The sequence below is a fragment of the Canis lupus genome, chromosome 25, assembly GCF_011100685.1.
Source record: "Canis lupus familiaris isolate Mischka breed German Shepherd chromosome 25, alternate assembly UU_Cfam_GSD_1.0, whole genome shotgun sequence".
Taxonomy (NCBI): domain Eukaryota; kingdom Metazoa; phylum Chordata; class Mammalia; order Carnivora; family Canidae; genus Canis; species Canis lupus.
This window is the reverse complement of record NC_049246.1, coordinates 28916589-28938911: the sequence shown is the minus strand read 5'-3', so window position 1 is coordinate 28938911 and position 22323 is coordinate 28916589. Positions and strand designations below refer to the sequence as shown.

At 41.4% G+C, this 22323-nt stretch overlaps 1 protein-coding gene across 3 annotated transcripts in view; it reads right to left on the bottom strand.

Moving 5' to 3' along the window:
* INTS9 (integrator complex subunit 9) overlaps positions 1–22323 on the bottom strand; it is a 101534-nt gene that overhangs the window by 5438 nt on the left and 73773 nt on the right. For all 3 annotated transcript variants that reach the window (XM_038573686.1, XM_038573685.1, XM_038573687.1), the window contains 6 exons: positions 14997–15108; positions 12379–12559; positions 9571–9631; positions 5392–5563; positions 2359–2483; positions 172–339 (listed from right to left, as the gene is read on the bottom strand). In XM_038573686.1, the coding sequence (XP_038429614.1) occupies positions 172–339; positions 2359–2483; positions 5392–5563; positions 9571–9631; positions 12379–12559; positions 14997–15108 (819 nt within the window). The remainder of the gene's footprint in view (positions 1–171; positions 340–2358; positions 2484–5391; positions 5564–9570; positions 9632–12378; positions 12560–14996; positions 15109–22323) is intronic.

Below are 22323 nucleotides of genomic sequence, written 5' to 3'. Positions count from 1 at the left end.
TGAGAGATTCTGAAGATCCCACCTCTCTTCCCAGTTCCTTGCTTAAGGGCCTGCGTTCTTCGGCTCATCCGCATTTGAAACAAAACCAAAAGAAAGCCACCTCTGGGACAGGCCTCTTTCTGAGACCATGTGGAAAACCCTGGTTTGACCATGAGAGAGAGAACGGCTCACCTCAGGCATGATTTCGATCTTCTCGTAGCGACGCTTGAAGGGCAAGGCAAGGACCTCGGCCCGCCGGTACGACATGGCAGGTGGCTGGCAGTCGATCATCAGGTCCATCCGGTGGGACTGCGCGGGGGGCGGCTGCGTGTACTGCTCGGGGCAGACCACGTGGAGCGGCTGAGAACACACGAGATGGGCGGGGTGAGCAGGGAGGCCGTCCACGTCCCCTGGCACCACGTCCCCGGGCACGCTCGCTCGCCTCGCCTCTTCTGGGCCATCAGATCTCTCCTCTCAAACCCAAGTAACGGGTAGCAGGAAAGGTGAGCGCAGTGCGGGAAAGGAAGAAAAATTTCAGGGCAAAGCCCTCAACTGCCAGCCACATAGGCTAGTGGGGGATCCACTGCCTCTCTTTCCATTTGTTTTTTATTTTTTCAGTATTTTTAAGTCATTCTGATGGTGACTTCCATGGGCCTATTCTCAACTGGCCCCTAAGCCCCTGAGCGCATAGTCTTCTTGTCATACCTGCCATCACTGACTGGTGGGGCAACTGTTGGCCGACAGGCAAGAACTGCTGACTTTCACACTAGTCCAGTGTTCTGGGGTTGGGCATTGTTCTGGCATCTGCAGGCCCACTGGTATTCGACAGAGGGCACTGCTCAGATCACATACTCAATTGTGTATGTTAGGACAGACTGATTCAGAGCTTTTTTACAAAATGTCTGTCATTTTGAGAGACAAGAATAGTAAACCAATGACTACTGAGGACAAAGACCACGCAACAGAAAATTGATCCTGGTGGCCCACTGAGTCATTGTATTGCCACTGCTCACTCTTAAGATCTGGAGCTCGCTTTCTCTTCCTGGAAGGAGGCCTTCCAGCAGGCCAACCGGATGCATTTAAAATAGCACTTGTTCTGTTGGGCTCACACGTGTCCTCTTCCTGACCTGGTGGTATGCTGTGACTCTTCTCAAAGCCACCCGACTGCACAGTCACAGCCTGAGGACTCCAGCCACGTTTGCCCCTTCTGCAGTGAAGACCAGGTGGCCGCCAGTTCCCAATGTCCCTGTACTGCCTGGGGCTCTGGGAGAACAAAGCTGCTGTAGGGACGGTGGGGGTAAGGTGTGGTGTTACTTAGTGACGAAAACCACAGGCTTTTAACTGTTTCTGCCCATGTACTGATGCATACATGGTGGGGTATCGAATCACCGAATCAGCCCAAACTTAGCCACTGCTCTAATCATGTCTAGAGAAAGTCCATCCTCTTTTCTGGAGGGCCAGCAAGCTAGTGATCACTATAAGCCACCGTCTCTGCATTCCTGAGGCTCCTCAGCTTCCCATTCCTTGTTGCCCGAGAGTTCTGTGGTAGTGCCACCCATCCCGAGGTCAAAGACTCTGGGAGGAGGAAAGTACACTTCTGACCTAGGCCAAGGAAAGTGAAGGGACTAGCCATACTTTGCTAAATTACTAGGTCAAGCGACAGGAGACAAGCCAGGGCATCCTGGCGTTCACTCAGCTCTGGAGGCAACAGGGAAGGAGAATTCTCCCTCTGGCCTCTTTCCCTCCCCAAGCCCGCCTATATATGCTGTGGGGTTGCTTGCCCAGCACGGAGATTTTAAACCCCTCCCACCCCCACGCCCCACTACAATTTTCCTTTTGTGCACATGGCCTTCCTTTTACCTACCACTTTACCCAACTACTTCTGCCCTTTCTCCGCGGCAGAAAATGCAACTGGAATAAACAAATGAAAGCAACAAAAACCAAGCCAAAATAAATCTCTAGTGCAAAGCAAAGTAACACTGTGTGTGGTCCTAATCCACAAGCACAGCAGGGCCCCATACAGATTTCAGCTAAACTATCTTTTGGCTCGATGAGTAGGTTTCTACAACAATTTTTTTTGGTGGGAGAGGGGGCAATTTGCTTTTAACTGGACACAGATGGTCCTCATCAAAAATAATAGACTGTTTATGCGTGCTTCTCCTCCACTTTTGATTTCTTCAGAACGGAAACTGCTTTCAGAGTGGAAAGCTCATTACTTTGAAGGGTAACTAAGTAGTACATGTGCCAGCACTTTGCAGATGCTAGAGAAATGAGGAAGGCAAGAAATGCAGCAAGACAGCCGGCCCTCGCCTCACAGCAACACAAACCACATAGGGGTGACAGGGCCACGGGGGAGACACTGGCAGTCCCCCTCCTTACCTGCACTTCTTTAAGCAGCTTTGACACTTGGATGAAATTCAGTCGTGTATCAATGGGGCAGTAAATGCATTTCATGGCCAAGGGCTGGTAGGGAGCCAGTGCTTCCAGGTAGGAGAAATCGGGTTCTAATGAGAGCACAAAAAAAACAAAAACAAAAACAAAAATCGAAAAGCAGGCAACAGAGTGGCTGCCCAGTGAGGAGGCAGCTGGTGTGGTCAAGGCCAAGCAGATGGTGGGGTGGTGGGGAGGGTGAGGCAGTTGTAAGTGCCCAGAGGCTGGTGGGAGCCAGATTCCCTATCGCTCAAGAGGAGTGATTTACAAATAAGGGAAGGGAGAGTCAGAATGAATAGCGCAGGGTGGATGTGGAATTCGGAGGTATGGGTGTGAGCTTGAGGCTTTCAACACAGAGCGAGGAAATAATAAAATGAAGGGTAACTAAGTAAATGGGGAGAAGCAAAAGCTTTTTTTTTTAAATGTCAGAACGCCAAACAAACATATAGAAAACAAAAAAAAAATCGCCATTTGGCAACCATCACAGTAATAATTTATTCCGACCCAGGATCATATATGATGCTAAAATATTTAGATAAAAATTGGGGGAAAAGCAGGATATATAGTCTCAAAGTGTCTCCCCGGGGGCCTGCCAAGATCATGATTAAATATAAAAACAGTGAACTTCACAATGGAGAAACCTGACACAGGCCACTTGAATCAAGTGCTCAAAGTTAATGCACAGCTATGAGACAAAGCACATACCACTTACCTGACAGGATGCCCCAAGAGGAAAAGAAAAGGATCCCAGCCCCACGTCACCGGATACTCCTGCTGCAAAGCCTGGCACAGCACGACTGGGAACCACGCCTGCCGGGCTGGCCCATTCGTTACCCCCAGAACCACTCACTGCAGCCTGCTTGGCAGGGATGGTTTATCCACTCGCCCACCATGAGCCAGAGGAACTGACACATTTCTGGTGTGAAAAATAATACTTCGATTCCCAACAGCCTGTGTCTCCACTTCTTATAGCCCTCGGGCTTACGCTCACTTGTCCCACTAACTTATCCAGTGCATTTGAGAAAACTGATGGAACATTCAGATTTTTAAATTAATCTCCCTCCAGCAGCTCCTGTTTCCCTAAGAAGCATACCCCTCCCTAAATGAGGCAGGCACACATACCTGGGAGAGATGACTGACTCCCATTTATTTATTTATTTATTTATTTATTTACTTACTTACTTACTTTTTTGACTGACTGACTCCCTTTTTATGTGGACTATGTGAGCTTCAAGTCTAACACGGCTGTAATGCAATCTGCAAAAGTGGTCCAAAACGCATCTCTGACACTACCAGGCTTCACAAATGACCATGACACAGCCTTTGACTTCTTCATAGCTGGCTAAAGGAAGATTTATACAATAGCAAATACTCTGACCGTACCTATATGAATACTGTACCCACTGTTGTATCAGAGTCAACAGCTCCTCAAAAAGAACAGGAGACACCACCCTTAGGCCTACTAGACAATGTTCTTCAGATCACCTCCTGCTTAGCAAAACTTGGCAATGGTGAGGTTCTGGGTACCGTGAGTCAATGTCTTGTGGCCTGAGTTCCTCTTTGCCAAAGGGGGCTGGGAAAGACAGAAGCGGCCCCTGATGGCTGCTTTATTTTTTTTTTAATTTAATTTTATTTTTTTTATGAGCTTTCCTGGCACTTTCTACTAGGCCTTGGTGTTAGCCAGAGCCTGCCTGTCACTCATGGCTAGGCTATGGTGTTCTCCTGTTGGACACAAACAATTTCACAGAACACTAACACCAGACATGGCCACTTGGTGACCACAATGGATCAAAACAAAAACAAGAACCTGTCTGTAATCATGCCTGAGCACAAAACCACAACACTGTTCAAACCACAAAATGAGCAAACATTACCCTATCTAGCTCCATTCTTTTTGTCTTTTAGATAAGAATTATTAAGATACTCATCATATATAACTACTCCTATTTCCTGACAGCAGCCAATTCAGAGCAATGTCCCACATCTGTGAACCCACCTCAAAAATCACCCAACACAAGCCCAAATCCATAAGTTCTTTTCAACATGCTCTGAGATGCCTCCCACTTCTTCATGGTATGTGTTCTCCCCAGCTGCAATGAGTCAATAAAGCCAACTTTGTTTGACTAATAATGTGTTGGAGGTCTCTGGCACTCTTCACGCACAGGCTGAGCACAAGGAAGGGCCCCAGTGTCCCTGATCCTGAAGCTTTGGGGATTTATTAGACTCTCTTCCATCATTCAAGTCTTAAAAGTAATGAGAAAGAAGTTAACTGATAACTTTCTCAATAGCTTTTATGTGCCAGGCAGTATATGAAATGTTTCTTATAACATTTCACTAAATGCACAGAGCTGCCCAAGTAAGGAGCCAGCATAACCCCATGTCACAAGGAAAAAAGTGAGGCTCAGAGACACGGGTAACTTAGGTTAGGTTACAGTCCACTGGACCAGATTTGGGTCAAGGTTTTTTACTTTACTGCCCATAAGATTTCCAAGTCCCAAGGAAGACCTGAAATTGATAAAATAATATAGTGCTTAAGTAAAACCCCTGCTTGACCTCATTAAAGAATCTGTTCTACTCTGAGGGGTTTGTCTCCAGAAGGAAAACTGTAAGCCAGAGAAAACTGTAACTGAAGGAGAAAGGCCAAATTCAGGAAATAATTCCTAAAAGGTAAAACAAGAGTGGTTACTAGAATTATTGCTGTTCTTAAAACAGCATACAAAAATCTTCTCAAAAGGAGTTCAGTAGAAGTCTGTCTCAGGGAAAATCTCTGAAAATTGGTATGAAAATTTTGTTCAGTACAGTTTCCTAACAGTCCGTCTTGCTTTTTAATTCTTACTCTTTCCCCTGCGGTTTCCTCACCCTTTGGTATTTATGACAGATGAGTGTTTATATTTCTAACTGCAAAATTCGTCCCTTGGTCTCCACTTGGTCAGTGCGTTGAGTGACGGTCCTAGCAGAAAGGGCAAAGTTTTGTTTATTTACCTGTAAATATGACAGTGTTGAGACTAGATTTCCCCCAGAGCTCCATGAAATGGACCACGTCCCCAAACCGGAGGGAGGGGTGCCCAGTGAACACCACACATGGCTGGCGGAAATCACTGCTGAAGTCTCCGTGGAGGCTGGGGTAGTGCTTCAGCTTGTTGGTCTGAATGAGCTACAATATGTACAGAGAGGCACACAAAGAGATGTTAGTCTGTGTAGCCCGAAGGAAGAACCACACAGCATGGAAGAGGGAACAGAAGGAAATTAAAAATACAAATGAATCTGATTAACATTTGCTGAAAATTGAGATTTTCAACCTAACAAGGTGACTTTCTGAACAGATGAGACCTTTTGGTACGTATTAACATATTCAATGGATACTTTTATTCACGCTGTTAATACCTGATGTAGTCTAACTCTTCCTTTAGATCTTCTAGACACTCCAAGCCCTGGCCCCAGAAGCTCCCAATATGAATTATTTGAAGTACGAGTAGCTTTCCCATAACATGTGAAACACTAAGTTCTGTTGAGAATAAACATCTCACACAAGAAAAACTATTTATGCACATAGGACTACCTCTTGAGAAGTTATTGCAGAAACTTAATAAAGACAGAGGCCAAACTGGCTGTCAGAAATTTAGGATGTGACATCCTCACGACACAGCTATAGTAAGAAGTAGGCCATGTACAGCCTCGAGCTTGTCTTAAAAGTGTATGTTTTGAACCAAAAAGACTTCCCTTCCAGCACAATACTTGGCAATACTCGCCCAAAGTCATGTCCAATCCAAGGCAACACCATATACAGTAACAGCCACAGATGATGTCTTGTGACATGGCTCAGAAGCTCTTCCTGCTGCCCTGACCCTGCCTCTACCTTCCCACTCTAGCACCGAAAGGTCAGATGACAAACACTCAGACTTCAGACACCCTAAATACCACCTAAGTCAAAGGGAGTACTGCCCTGAGATATTGTCTGATGGATAAGGAAATGGTCTGTGGTACTACTTAATCCTGAAGCAACTCATAATGCATAAGAGGGGAAGCCCAGTCAACCCCCAACTCCAAATAAAGTCACCCCAATAGTGAGGTGTGGCCAGAATGGCACAAACCCCAAATGGAAGCCAAAATCTCTTCACTTTAAAGATTAAATCTTTAATTCAGAGACTGTTTTTACTCGTAACACTTCAACACTACCCCAGAGGTCATAATCAGGTGTCCAAGGTTGGATGGGATATGTGTGTAAAGATGGAGCAAATGCTAAACTCTCACCTTCCTTCCAAGTCATATACAAGTAAACTGACATTCTTTTTTTATAACTGATCTAGCCAAAATCATTACTTGCCCAGTTAAATAAGGGTAAGCGCTGTCTAAAAGACTAAGTCTCCTGTATCCATTGCTGTCACAGAGATGAATGGAGTTCTAAGAATAGCACTGGGTCTTTGCACATAACTTAAATCACTTTTTAGGCATTACCTACAGTTCCTGAAGTTCTTCTGATCAATGCACAGAAACGAAGATAAATTCATCTCTTTCTCACTTTTTTGCCAATTGGACCTACCTTTCCAGCTGACTTATTACATATGACCATCTGGAATTATCTCTGTACTTCTTTAACATCCAAACTGTACAGGCAATGAAGCTGTAGGGTAGGAATTCTGTAATGTTTTTTATCAGTACTAAGGGCAGAACTATATTTTCTCATGGGTAGTGGCCACAATACCCAGGGTCAACTCCATCATGCCCTAACGTTGGCATGTGCATTTCAGGAACCCAGATGACACAATTATGGCCTTTTCATATTCATAACTGTAAATGGGACAAAGGTCATCTGTGACATATGTGGGTAAGAATGTGTAGTAACACTCAGAGGACAAAGAAAGGCTAATTGTTTGGAGAGGGGAGGAGAAAAACAGACTTTTAGTGGTGAAGTCCACCACAAAATACGTTTTGCCACACTTCATTTTCTGACATTACTGCATTTCTAGCCCGAATTTCACTGTGGTAATGACAGAGCTTGCAAATACCTTGACTGCAATGTACGGACTGAAAAATGACTTCATCAGAAATTTCCACATGAAATTCTGGTTCATAAAAGTCCTTTGGAGTAGGAATAAGTAAGAGTAGTACAAGTTGTCAAATTTAAAATAGCAGAATATTTGTTGCAGTTTTCCCAGAAATTCTCCTTTTTCCCTTTCTGGGTACTACTGCCCTATCCCTACCTCCAGGGTAAGCACTGTCCTGGCTTCCAATACCATAGGTAGGTTTTGTGTGTTTTTGATCTTGTATATAAAGAAAATCACATCGTGTCTACTCTCTTATGTCTGACTTATTTCATGTTTGTGAAATATGTTTATATAACTAAGTGTAATTGGAGTTCATTCATTCTTACTGGCATAAGGTATTCCATTGTGTGAATATACCACAAAACCCACTAGACTGCTGAGAGCATTTGGCCATATTTCTTTCTTTCTTTTTTTTTTTTTTTAAGATTTTATTTATTTATTCATGAGATACACCATACACACACACACAGAGGCAGAGACACAGGCAGAGGGTCCATGCAGGGAGCCCAGTGTGGGACTCGATCCCGGGACTCCAGGATCATGCCCTGGGCCGAAGGCAGGCACTAAACCGCTGAGCCACCCAGGGTATTTCTGAACTACTATTAAGAGTGCTCTGAAGATTTCTGGGTGTCTTTTGATGGCACAACTATGTATTTCTGTTTGGTATACACTTCAAGAACAAAACTGAGGAGGCACAAAGTATGTTTTATATGTTCAGCTTTAGTAGTTACTGCTAGTTTCCTAAAGTGGTTATACCAATTTAAACATCCTTTTTAAAAATATCACAAAAAAGTAGGAGTAACTCTTTTCTCGGATAGTAAGAGAATAGTTAAGTATATTATATTATAATCTGTCCATATGATATGCTATGGAACTCTAGGCAACAATAATAATGATAATAATGATAGGAAGCACAGAAAAATGTCCATCATAATACTATTTGGTGAAAAACAATGAAAACAAAACTGGGCACAAACTGATATAAAAACACTCATCCATTCTGTGAGAAAGGTATAATCTTTCCATTTAAAAAAAACCTAAGGTATAAGTGACATATAATGTATTAGTTTCGGGTGTACAGAATTTTATCTATTGTGAAAAAAATCACCACAGCAAGCCTTATAGTTAATATCCATCACCATACAGAGTTACAAACTTTTTTTTCTTGTGACGAGAACTTTTAATATCTGCTCTCTTAGCAACTTTTAAACATGCAACACAGTATTGTTAACTCCAGTCACTGTGCTGTACAGTACATCTTATGGCTTATTTATTTTATAAGTGGAAGTTCATTCCTTTTGACCTTTTATTTTCTAAAAACTTAAATGTTATTATTTTCATCATTAAAACTTCACATCTGTGATCAACATAACTAACTGGAAAGAAGACTTTGACAATAAATAAATCTGTTGCTAAAAAGTTAGTAGCAGGTATTAGATAAAATTCCCCACCCGGTCAACACAACAGAGTTAGGCTATGGACTGCAGACACACACTGGTACTATAACGTGGTAATGAGAAGGGGAAGTGGTGAATCTTGAGTTAGAGTACTTCCCTGTTGTCTCACATTGGAAACAAAGGGCTATATGAGCCTATGTAAGGATTTTTTTTTTTTTTTTAATTTTTAGAGAGAGAGCGAGAGCGAGAGAACAAGAGAGAGAGAGGGAGAGAGAGAGAGAGATGAGGGTCAGGGGTAAAGGGAAAATCTTAAGCAGGCTCCACACTTAACATGGAAAACTGAAGCAGGGTCCCATGACCATGAGATTGTGACCTGAGCAGAAATTAAGAGTCGGACACTTAACCAACTGAGCACCCATGTGCCCCAGGGTTTTTAAAATCTAATGACCTGCTATCTCCATCTTGAACCAATTACCTGTATTTTTTCTTGCTTTGACCCAATAATGCCATTTTCTTTTTTTTTTTTAATTATTTATTTATTTATGATAGTCACACAGAGAGAGAGAGAGAGGCAGAGACACAGGCAGAGGGAGAAGCAGGCTCCATGCACCGGGAGCCCGATGTGGGATTCGATCCCGGGTCTCCGGGATCGTGCCCTGGGCCAAAGGCAGGTGCCAAACCGCTGCGCCACCCAGGGATCCCTAATGCCATTTTCTTACCTCTGCATGAGGAAAAGGTGGTTCTGGAAGATACACCTTAGTCTGTTTGTTGTGACAAAGCCTTTTGAAGAGGAAAACCAGATCAGTATGTTAGGTCGGGCACACAGGGTCATTTGTTGCCACCTAGTGGTAGCAGCGCAAACACTGAATACTAAAGGTTATTTTAAAATTTTCCTGCCAGCGAATCTCACTGTGATTAAAAGCCAGAGTCCACAGAGTACTCAGAACATAAATGTCTTGTGTGAATTTTTTAACTGCTAAAATTCCTTAATACATTTTTGCCATAAAAAATAAGCTTATTTTGGAATAATTTTAGATTTACACAGAAAAGTTGCAAAGACAGTACAGATTTCCCTTGTGCCCTTTGCCTAGTGTTCCAATAATGTTAGCCTCTTACATTACCATGATACGTTTGCTGAATGAAGAAATTACTATTAGTGCATTACCACTAACTAAATTCCACTTTTGTTTGGATTTTGCCAGTTTTCCACTAATGTCCTTTTTCTGTTCCAGGGTCCAATTCAAAGTATCATATTCCATTCGTTATGACTGCTTTTGAGGAAAAAGTGAAAGGCTTTTTCTCAGACACACAACTTTCTGTTTTGCATACCCACTAAGCAGCACTGGTAACTCAAACTGGAGAGTAATGACATATCTCAATCTGGAGAAGCTGTGAATGTTTTAGGTAGTCTATGCTCTTTCTTAGCCAGATCTGACATTTAAAATACAGAAATGACTGAATAAAGCAATTGTGGCAAAAGTTAAAACTGATAACTCAAGAGTTATGGGTGTTCTGTAGGTTTGGCATTTTTAAAAGTTAGAAAAAATATATGTAATGATGTATGTTTGTTAGCACCCACTTGTGAGAATTTACTAAAATAGTATTAAAGTATTTCAACAGGTCTAACAGATACTACACTTTTGAGGTGGTAGTAGTTCAGGACCTACAAAAACAAAAACCTAAATGCACTGGGGTATCTTGGCCTAGATCCTGGGGCAGAAAATATTAGTGGAAAAACTGGTATGTTCTGCATAAAGACTGGAGTTCAGCTAATAATAATATGCTAATGTTCATTTTGTTCTGTTTAATGAACATTAGAACATACTTATAGTTTTTGTTCCAGTAATTCCATGTTTAGTAATTGGCAGAAGATGCAGTCACATATACATAAAATGATATTAATTGAACATTTATTACTAAAAGGAAAAAACTTGGCAAAGCTGGTCTGTCCAACAAGAAGACAATAGTTAAGTAAATTATACAATATATAAATGAGGCACAAATGATATAGTAATGAAGTCATGTAAAAACTATGTTCTGGAAGATTTTATAATGCTCTAATCTCATGTTAAAAATTTTAAAAGCAGGATCCAAAATTAAATAATCAGCACGATCCCCCCCATATAGAAAGAAAAAAAATCCATCAGAACGGCAACAGTGATACTACTTTTGGAGAGTGGGTTTATGGGTTGTTTTTTCCTGTTTTCTGTAACTTGTATTGTTTTCTCTAGTAAATGTGTTTATATATATATATACACACACGTGTGTGTGTGTGTGTGTGTGTGTATATATATATGAAATGAACAAATAAAGAGACCCAGAAATACAAAAATGACCTACACTGATTTTCGTGGTCCTGACTTCTATCCTATCAGATATTCTGACAAGAACAGAATGCGCGGCAGAAGGGTAGCCTTGAGGAACATACTAGCCCCTGGGCCTCGCAGGGCTGGTCCTGGAGTTTTTTTTTTTTACTAAGGACCTGGATGAGGAAATTCAGAACATGCTGATTAACTGTGCAAGTGATACTTAGGGTAGGATACTAATTATTCAAAATTAACTTTCTATGTTGGGGGAGAAAAGACCTAATGCAAAGGATAAAGTTCAGGAGGCACCGATAAAAGTGACAGCCCTACGGACAAACATGAATAACACGCAGGTGGGATTGAAAAGCTTGTCTGAATTGAGATAAAGAAAAAAGGTCCTTGACTACAACTAAATGGGGAGGAAAAAGGTGGAGGAGGCAGGCAGTATGTAGAACATGTAATGACAGAATGACGTACAAGACACTTAGTAGAATACTGTATCCATTAGGCTCTCACACAACTAAAATGGATTAAACACACCCTGTAGTATGTGTGTCCCACTCCAGTTCTAGAAACACCACTTTAAGGTACTGTTGGGTCGACTGTAAAAGTTAATATATTTCCCCCATTCCTCCCCCCCCTTTTTTTTTGGCCAGGTCAGTTAGACTCAGACATGCAGCTCAAGGATTCTAAAAAGGCTCACTGATTTCATACTGTACAATAATTTACCCACCTTAGGACTGGATCAAACAATTTCCTACTGTAATAAAACTTAATTTTGTCAAATATCATGCTATTGAAATGAAAAAAAAATCTAGCTTTTCTTGTCAGATTTAGTGTTATAAATTCCAGACAACATGAGCTTGGGTTTTTGAGCTTCTAGAATGTCACCTCACTTTGTAACAGCAGAGGGTAGCATGTGAGAAGATAGATGCATAATATTTTTGTCACTGATTCTGAAAGTGCTGGCTAAGTTAAATCTTTGCCTTTCATCCTTCTCTCCTTGCTAACTATTCTTCGGAACCGTAGCAACATAACAGATTTGGCTTTCATTAATACAATTTTCACATCACAGACACAGAAAGACAATAGAATGAAAGTCTCACAATAATGTGAGAATAAAATCCTATTTCTGTTCTTTTTTCAGTTAAAATTTTTTTTTTTACATTTTCAATCTTATTGCTTGAATGTACTGAATCATGGAGAAGAACACAGACATACCACTCAGCAAAAATCTGGGAAAACTCAAGTGAACTGTTGGCCACAGGGGAGATGAAGTAGAAAGGGATGTTGGAGAGGCCGGCTGAATCAATATACTGATAGAGACATTCAAGGAGGTCATAGATCACACCAGAAGGGTAACAGGGCACCAGCACGTTTCCTCCATTCCGGACTGTCAGTGCTAGAAAAGTTGAAGCCAGAGAGAAAACAGTGGCATCAAAAGAATAGTTTTATAAAGGTAGAACGAAACTTTCAAAATAATAGTTGGATTTCTTTCATTTTCCTACTTCTGTTTATACAATTTATTTTCCATTGATAATGATCTGCTTCTTTTAATGAATAGCATGGGAGTGGGGGATTCCAGAGGCTAACCATCAGCTGGGTTTTTACTTGATGTCTCAGTCCCTGGGAACAGGGCATGCAGTGAAGGTTTTGGGTTTTAAAGGTTACCAATGGCAGTCGAGCTTCAGGACAGACCCTCCAAGCTCCTTCTCTTTTTAGCTCCTGCCCAAAACTTTGCTGGATTTGTTTCTGTCCAGTTTCTGACCACTGCTGAATGACCTATAAGGAAATAGGTCAAGTTTTTCCGTTTGATTCATTTGAGTGACATTTTCTTTCATTAATGTGTTATCTGTAAGAAAATCCTCCAGACTTTAAATACTTAAATTGAAACACACAGCTTTTGGGCACAGATCTTGAAGCCTCCAATATCTTGGATCCTCTTCGTTCCCAAGTCCGACGCACAGGTTCTTGCAGATGCTTCACCCTGAGCACTGGCTGACTTGCCATTTGTAGGGTATGGTACCATGCAGAGAGACACTGGTCAGGGCTCCAGAGACCTGGCTCTATTTCTGCCTTTGTCACAAGCTATTGGATCTCACATAAGCCGCTGATACCTGGCTGGGCCTGTTTCCTGACTGGTTATGGGTTGAGTGAACTAGACCAGTGGTCTTCAAGCTTTAGTATGTGTGAAAATCGCCAGGGAACGTGTTGAAAATGCAGTTTTTCTGCTGGGTCTTTCTTCTCCCTAGAGAATCTGACTTACTAGGTCTGTGGCAGGGCTTCCAAACTGCATCTTTAATAAGCGGTCTCACTGATCTTGAGGCAAGTGGTTAGTGGACTCCGAGAAACAGTAGTAGATTAGATGTAAGGTTCCTTTCAGATCTAAAGCTCTTATTTTTTTTAAATTTATTTTATTTTTTTTTAGATCTAAAGCTCTTTGAGTCTATGATTCTAGATTATAAATAAATGAACATAAAAATCAAAGATGCTATTTGAGACAAGTCCAATTCATTTTTTCAAGGAAGAATAAATTGTGTGTGGCTTAATATCAGCAAAGAACAAAAAAGACTATGATTATTGGCATGGGCGACTGAATTTCCAAAGGATACTGCCATTCATGTAAATATTAAGATGATGACCATTTCTTTTCCCCAGAGCAGAGGTGACAGCACTTACAGTTGCTAGGGGTGGAAGGTCTGAGCTCATTAAACTCCCTTTGGTACATGTCACAGACTGAAGGTCTGTGTTCCCATAAAATTCATATATTGAAACCTTAACTCCTAATGTGATGGTACTGGCAAGGCGGGAGGGGGGTGGGTGGGAGGTAACTGGTTTTAGATGATGCCATGATGGTACGGCCTTCATGACGGGATTAGTGTCCTTATAAGAGATATGAGAGCTGCTTCTCTCTGCCAAGTGAGGACACACTTGTAGGCATCTACAAGCCAGGAGGAGGGCCCTCACCAGAACCTGACCATGCTGGCAACCTGATCTCAGACTTCCCAGCCTCCAGAACTATGAGAAAGAAATGGTGTTCAAGCCACCCAGTCTATGGTATTTCATTATAGCAGCTCAAGCTAAGAAAGTGAGCAATCTATACTTTTCTAAAAGTATAGGATAGCAGGATTTCTCAGCCTCCAGAACTATGAGAAAGAAATGGTGTTCAAGCCACCCAGTCTATGGTATTTCATTATAGCAGCTCAAGCTAAGAAAGTGAGCAATCTATACTTTTCTAAAAGTATAGGATAGCAGGATTTCTAGATTTTACAGACAATTTTATCTAAAGAAATATATATTTCTTCTAGGTAGCAAAACCCCAGCAAGTCTCTCCTCCAAATTTAAAATTTAGTCTTCTCCTAAAGAAAAAAAACACACCAAATATTGGGGGGAAAAATGATCTGTTCAGTGTATCACTGTTGTAAATACAAAGCAAAGATGTGATTCTTCCTTCCCTTTTTTGACAAGTGCTACCTTGTATGCATCCCCATCCTGCATCCCCTTCCTGCCACCACGAAGCAAGAAGAATAAATAACAATTTTCAACATAAAGGGGAGAATGTTGAATATTGGTTGCATAAAGTGCTAACCACTTGAATTGACCCTTATGACAACCATTCTGACATTCTTCAGATTTATGTTGCTTAAGAACTGCTTCTTTTGCTGACAACAGCAAGCTTTGAAGGACAGGCATGAAGGGTGGAGCTGGCAGGGGGAAAGCCTTGCACGAGGGCACTGGAGGGTATGAATATGAAGGGAAGGAGCACAAACTACAACAGAAGCAAGGTCTCCAAAGTAAACCTAGCAGATCTCCCATTCATGGCCGAGCTGCCTACGTACCCAGATTGCTGCAGAACTCTCCCACCATGCCGTCTGGGTTCGCGGTGGGGATCTGGGTCAGGCCTGTCAGAATGAGAACGTCGCTGTTTTTCAGAGAAGCTTGATCCATGGGCTGAAAAACCAGAGAGAACTCTGCTCAGTAATTAAAAATGAAATGGTAAGTAGAAGTAGTAAAAGGAAAAAAGAATATAGTCATTGCTCTTTCTATGGACTCAGCATCCTATCCTCTTACAATGAAGTCTGTCCGTGGACAGTAGTTGCCCAGTGGGGATGAGGGAGGCACGAGGGAACTCTATGGAATGATAAAAGAGTTCCCTGCCTCGACTGGTGTGATGATCACATAATGTGAAAATTCATAGAACTGTATGTTTAAGATCTTTGGGTTTCACTCTACATAAATTTTATATTGATGAAAAAAAAAAAAGCTTCCTATCCCCAATTTCTAGAACACTTTGCTCTTTTCAAAATGCTAACTCTCACATACCATCGGTGGGTCTCCAACTTGCGTGCATATTAGGGTCACCTGGAGGGTTTACTAAAACATGGATTGCTGGGTGCCAAACCCCCAGTTTTGAGGTGGGCCACAAGTTTGAAGTGGGCCTAAGAATTTGCATTTCTAACAAGCTCCCAAGAGATGCTTCTGGTGGTCTAGGGAACATGCTTTGAGAATCACTGCACTATATAATCTGATTCTTGACAACTCTGCAAAATGAAAACAAATGTAAAAACTTGAAATAAATATACAAAGTAAGTTTACATTATGAAAACACAAGCCGGGACTCAAAGAGCCAAGGTGATTTTCCCAAGTCTCAGTGGCAGAGGAGCCAGGAAAAATGCTGAATTAGGAATCAGTATATATAGGGATCCCTGGGTGGCTCAGCAGTTTAGTGCCTGCCTTCAGCCCAGGGCCTGATCCTGGAGACCCGGGATCGAGTCCCATGTTGGGCTCCCTGCATGGAGCCTGCTTCTCCCTCTGCCTGTACCTCTGCCGATCTTTCTCTCTCTCTGTGTCTCTCATGAATTAAAAAAAAAAAAAAAAAAAGGAATTGGTATATATATAAAGCCTCCCTCCCATTCCCTTACTAGTCATGAGACCTCAGCTCAGGCTCTGGGCTGGGTTTCTTATAACATGGGCATATTTGGTGACACATCCTGCTTCACTAATTTGAGAGTCTCAGGAGCTAATATAATCTTCTTGTAAACTGTGAAGTCCTGCAGTGCACTATTATGTGATCCTTAGGATGTTGTATTTTTATTTTTACCTGGTATGATTTGAATTTAATTTTGACTGTTTTCAGAGCACTTAAAAAAAAAATACTAACTACCTTTTCCAAACAAATTGAGATTCAGACTGAAAATAAAAATGAAGGCCCATGGATTGGGATGCTGGAGCTATTCTGTAACACATCTTTTCCTCAATATCATTTCACATACTTACCGGAACATAGAAGAAAAAAGCCAGAAACCCAGTTCAGTAAGAAGCCTCCTCCCTCCTTTCTCTGTTCTAGCCAGGTTTTCCAATAAAGAAAAGTCCAAAGAATAGCACTACAAAGACCCATCACCTGCAATGTTATCTGAGTATACGTGCCTTTTGATGTATATTCTTTTAGCATTTTTATATAAACATGGATATAAGGGCTTTGTTATTTTTAAATAACATGACTGCAGTTATGTAAGCTTCCTTATAACCGGAAAAACACTTCTTTTTAAAAAAATACTTTATTTATTTATTCATGAGAGACACAGAGAGAGACAGAGAGACACAGGCAGAGGGAGAAGCAGGCTCCATGCATGGAGCCCAACGTGGGACTCAATCCCGGGTCTCCAGGATCACACCCTGGGCTAAAGGCGGCGCTAAACCACTGAGCCACCCGGGCTGCCCGAGAAACACTTCTTCTCTAACATGGATGCCGAAAAGTATGGTTGTGACCAGCTATATTGAATAGATTCTAATTCCTATTTGCACAGATGTATTACACTACTGTATACAAGAGCTTTTCTTCTGCTTGGGCAGAACTGATCTATTTGTACTTATCTAAAAAATACATATGCATTTATTGTTTCCAGAGAAGGAAGAAGTAAAGTACATAGGTTTATAGTAGCAGATATGCTATGAGTCTGCAAGTGTTCACTGTCTGTATGTGTCAAACAGAAGGAACCTGGAATGGTGACAAAAGAGATCAAACTTTGTTTGCATATTTGGCTTAAAATGACAATTTTGTAAGAACCTTGTTAGAATAAGCCGACAATGACTCACAGGGCAGATGCAGAAATTCAGAGGGTCTAGGAAGCCCCTGAAATAGTATATACAATTCTGTGAGTGCCAATGTACACTTTCCCATAGATTTGATCGGATTGTCACATGGGGCCATGATCCCCAAAAGGTTAAGAACTACCAATTGGAATGAAAACATAACGGAGAGCAAATGTAGCCCTGAAAACAACATTATCTCTGAACCTCAGACAGAGGTTGCTTTCCTTTGAAAATTAAATGCCCATAAACAAAAGCAGGACTACAATAAGAATACCATGGAGTTGGAAGTTAAGAGAAATACATCATGATCAGATCCGACCAGATGTTTGTTTTTTAGCCCTATACTTGGGGACACTTCTTGTTGATTCCCAAGGCTATTGTAAAGAATCAGTTCTAAAAGCCTTTTAGTGACACTCTCAGAACCAAGCCGACACCTCCAACATCTCCATTTCACTACCAAAGGGCAAATGTATATATTTTATTGGTGTAAATAGCAACTTACTGAGTACTTCAAGTGGGAACATTTTGTTCAAACACAAACAGAAAATTCCACTGTGTCCAAGAATCAAATAAAAATACCTTACAAAGTTGAGAGTCACAATCAAACTTGTAGAATAAAATTTTTAAAAATCCTAGGCCCAAGGATACTGTGGTCATTATGTTAGTCCTCTGCTGGTTAATTTCCACTGGACATTTTGCACAGATTATGAAAAAAGGAGACTCAGTCTCTAGGCCCTAGGAAGAAACTTACAATCTAGCTGAAGAGAAAACATATACATATCATCAAAAAAGGAGTTTTTTGGGCACCTGGGTGGCATTGTTGGTTGAGCGTCTGACTCTTGGCTTTGGCTCAGGTCCTACCTCAGGGCTGTGGAATCCATGCTAGCATGTAGTCTGCTTATGTTTCTCTCTCCTCCTCCCTCTGCCCCTTCCACCCCCCCACTCTCTCTCTAAAATGAATGTTTAAAGAAAAAAAATAATTATACAAAAAGCTATAGAAAATATAACATGAATTTTCAGAGTTTGAACTGAACTGATTCTCTAAGTCCCAAGAGGAATGCAGAGTAGAGGGCCACACCAGGCCAGGTGGGGCCACTTAATACATGGCTTTCTCACAGATGAAGCTTTGCTTCTAGTTTTCTTTCTTTCTTTGGCTAAGGAACTTAAGACTCAATTTAAGACAACCTTTGGAATGGCTGTATGACATCCTTTTCTTCTCACAGCAAGATGCCCCTTCTGCATATGCTCCCATGGCCTCTAAAACTTTCTATACTAGCACTAATCACACTGAATCATAATGGCCTATTTACTTGTCTGTGTCCCCCACAGGACTCTGGAGCTCCGTGAAGGCAAGGATTTGGTGTCTCTTAATTCCTAGCAAAATGCCTGGTACACAGCAAGGAGTAAAAAACATTTGCTGAATAAATGAATGCATGAAAAAAAGATGGTCCAGTAGGAAATGTGAGAGCACTCCATACTGGAAAATAGTCCAGGAGATATCAGCAAGGTAAGAATAAGCAGGTTGACTGTGGCAGAAGGGCTGGGAGGGGGTAGGCAGAAGGCAGAGAAAGGCAACTTGTAGATGCCAAATGAATTTATTTGGCTGAAATGACAAGTTTATCGTGGGGCTGAGAAAAGAGATTAGTAAAAATGAGGGAAAGTGTAACTGGTAAAGAACCAAAAAGGCCAGAATAATGAAGACAGACAGAGGGGGCCATAAGGAATCAACAGTCTGGAGCAGGAGAGTGCCATTTTGGCAACAATAATTATAGGTGACAGCTGAGGAGGGGGTGAGACCAAAAAGAGAGAGAACACTCAGAGGTCCCCTGTGGCAGCCTAGACAAAAAGTAGTAAAAATTACTGGTTGCCTGGGTGGCTCAGTTGGTTAAGCATCTATCTGCCTTTGGCTCAGGTCATGATCCTGGGATCCTGGGATGGAGCCCTGAGTCGGGCTCCTTTCTCCATGGGGAGTCTGCTTCTCCCTCTCTCTCTCCCTGCCACTCCTCCCCCCGCTTGTGGGTGTGTGTGCTCTGTCAAAATAAATAAGTAAAATCTTAAAAAAAAAAAAAAAGGGAGGGAGATTGTAATTTTATGGCACTTGAGGAGATGGAAGAAGCAGATCTACACAACATCACAAAAAAACAGTTAACAGACAGGTGGGAATGGACTGAATATACTGGACAATGGACGAAGCAAGTCCTTAAGATGGTTCCAAATTCTCAAGTCAGAAATGCAAAGGGAAATCAGAACGAAATGATTTAAAAGAATAAGGAGGCAATAATAAGTCCAGTGTCAGACTGTTGCAACTGGTTAGGGGATAACAAAATGGATTTATTAGGTGAATAAAAGAGAAAACAAAGGTGCATGATAGATATGGAGATTTGCTATGTACCCTTTATCAAAGCATTTCACAAAAATGTCAGTTTATTCCAGTGAGGAAAGTGGAATATGTCTAGGACCAAGGCTGTGGGACCTCATAAGGTAAATGGGGAGAGAAGCAAGTAAATAACAAGTACATAATGCAGCAAAGAGCCTCCCTGCCTGTAAAAATGAGCGGTTTGGGAAAGATAGCTTTATGGTGCTTACACCCTATAATATGACAAAATATCAAGTGGAGTAAGAAAACAACAAGGTTGCCCCAGAAGCCTGGACTGAAAAGGATTTTAACCAGAGACTGAGGGACAATGTCAAATGCAGCTGTGAGATGCTGGGGAAAACAGAAAAGAGTAAATTTGGCTGGAGGCTCATCAGTGTTGGGCTAGAGCCGTGAAATAAGATCCATGAGGTAAAAGCAGTTATGCAAGACTGAGCTGAGCAAGGTGAATAGGAGGAACCTCAGCTTAGTTAAGAGACAGAGAATCCCGGAGTGAGGTGATGAGTCAGTCCACTGGAAGCCTTTCTCCATATTAAATGCTTCAGGTTTACTTAAAAGCAGAAAAGAAGGAATGAGTGAATGACTCAATGACCTTAGACTTCTTTGATGAGATAAAGGAAGACATAAATTTGAGATCATGAAACACATCATCTCTAGCTTTAGTTTGGAGAATTGGGCTCCAAGCTAATTCAGACCAATTCAAAACTCGCTCTTCAGTGAGGTCTCCCTAATTCCCCCAGGAAGGGATTCATCCTCCTTCTGAATCTCACAGCACTTCAGCGAATTTCTAATCTGACAGGATTGACCACTTGCACCCTGGAGAAAAGTCCTGTAGGTCTCCATCTTTTTCCTCTGTTGTAACTTCCATAAATGTAAAACCTACTGATCCATGTTCCTCTTACAGCCTAGCATGTTCCACTGTCCAAAGTTGGGGTTTAAGAAATGCCATGGACTAACGAAGGAAGGAGTGACTGAACAAATAAATATAAGTAGCATATTATTATTTTTGAGAGAAGGAAACAGAGTTGATCATTGGACAACATGGGGTGGGGGAATCCACATATAACTTCTGACTCTCTCCAAAAATGTAACTGCTAATAGCTTACTGCTGATGGGAAGCCTTACTGATAATGTAGTTGATTAATACAGATTTTGTATGTTATATGTATTATATGCTGTATTTTTACAATAAAGCAGGGTAGAGAAAAGAAAATATTAGGAAAATCATAAGAACAAGAAAATATACTTACAGTACTGTAAAAATCCATATATAAGTAGACTCATGCAGTTCAAACATGTGTTTTTATGGGTCAACTGTACTCTGCAGAGAAGCTATCCATCAGGTGAGAGACGAAACAGCAAGTGTGGAAAGAAACAGATTGGAGTCCAGCAGCTGTCTAGTTTCTCCCTGCTTATTCTTGGATCTGCTTCCTGAGCCCAATTCTCCAAACTAATCATGCATCATTAGTAGTTCAACTTTTCTACCAGCCCCAAATATAACAGGCTACACTTACTGATTGGGACTGTGTTGCCAGTGAGGACAAGAGCTTTGTTTCATTAGGACTGACCCTAAGGAGGTGTTATTAAAGCTTTGGGGACTACTTGGAGTTAGGTCCACAGAGAGAAAAAAGTTTGTCTGTAGCCTTGACAGCTGAGGAGGGAGCTGGATGCTGTGTGGCTTGTCCTGAGATCTTTTCTTTTTGTTTTTGTTTATATATATATATATATATATATATATAGAGAGAGAGAGAGAGAGAGAGAGAGAGAAAGAGCGAGCACATGCACAAGTGAGCATGGTGGGGCGAGGGGGAGGGGCAAAGGGAGAGGGAGAGAGAAATGCAAGCAGGCTCCAAGCTCAGTATGGATCTCAATGAGGCACTCAATATCATGACCCTAAAATCACGACCTTGAGCCAAAATCAAGATTTGGATGCTTAACTGATTGAGCCACTCAGGTGCCCCCTGATATTTCTCTTAAATACCACTTTGAGGATGTGGCCATGTCCTTTATCCAGGAAGAGCAGGCTCTCCTAGACATATCTCAGAGAAAGCTGTGCAGAGATATGAGGCTTGTCATATCTTGATATGATATCAGTCACTTGTCCTCCACAGATGATTTGAAGCCCAGAGAAATAAACTGATTATTTCATGCAGCCCCCTCTTGAGTGGAAGGGCCCCAGGTGTCCCAGGGCCCTTGCAGTTCCTGAGTGCAACAAGGGTACAAGTAGAAAATGAAGAAATATTTTCAAAACTTTGTAGTTTCAAAGTTCTTTTTCTTGAATTTTATATCTATCCAAGCTATCATTTAAATGTGAGGAAAAATTAAAGATGTTCTTAGTACTTCAAGGCCTCATAAGGTTTACCATTTTAAGACCCTCTTGGTGAACATTGCTCAAGTACTCCTAAAAGAAGGAAAGTAAATCTAGAAGGATTATGAGATACATGGGAAGTAAGATTGAAAAAAACTCAACAAGTTTCACTGTTGTCTATAAATAAACAATATATTCAGCAGTCTATGTATATTCTAAATAACCCAGAACTAAAATTCCAGACAGTACAAACATGGTAGGGGGAGCAGGAAGGAGGAAGAGGAAAAAGATGGCAGGGACAAGAGTGAGATGTGGCTCTGGAGGAAAAGGAAAAGATATTGATAAGCTCAGGATACTCAAAGAAAAAATACATTAAGGAACAACTCAGAAG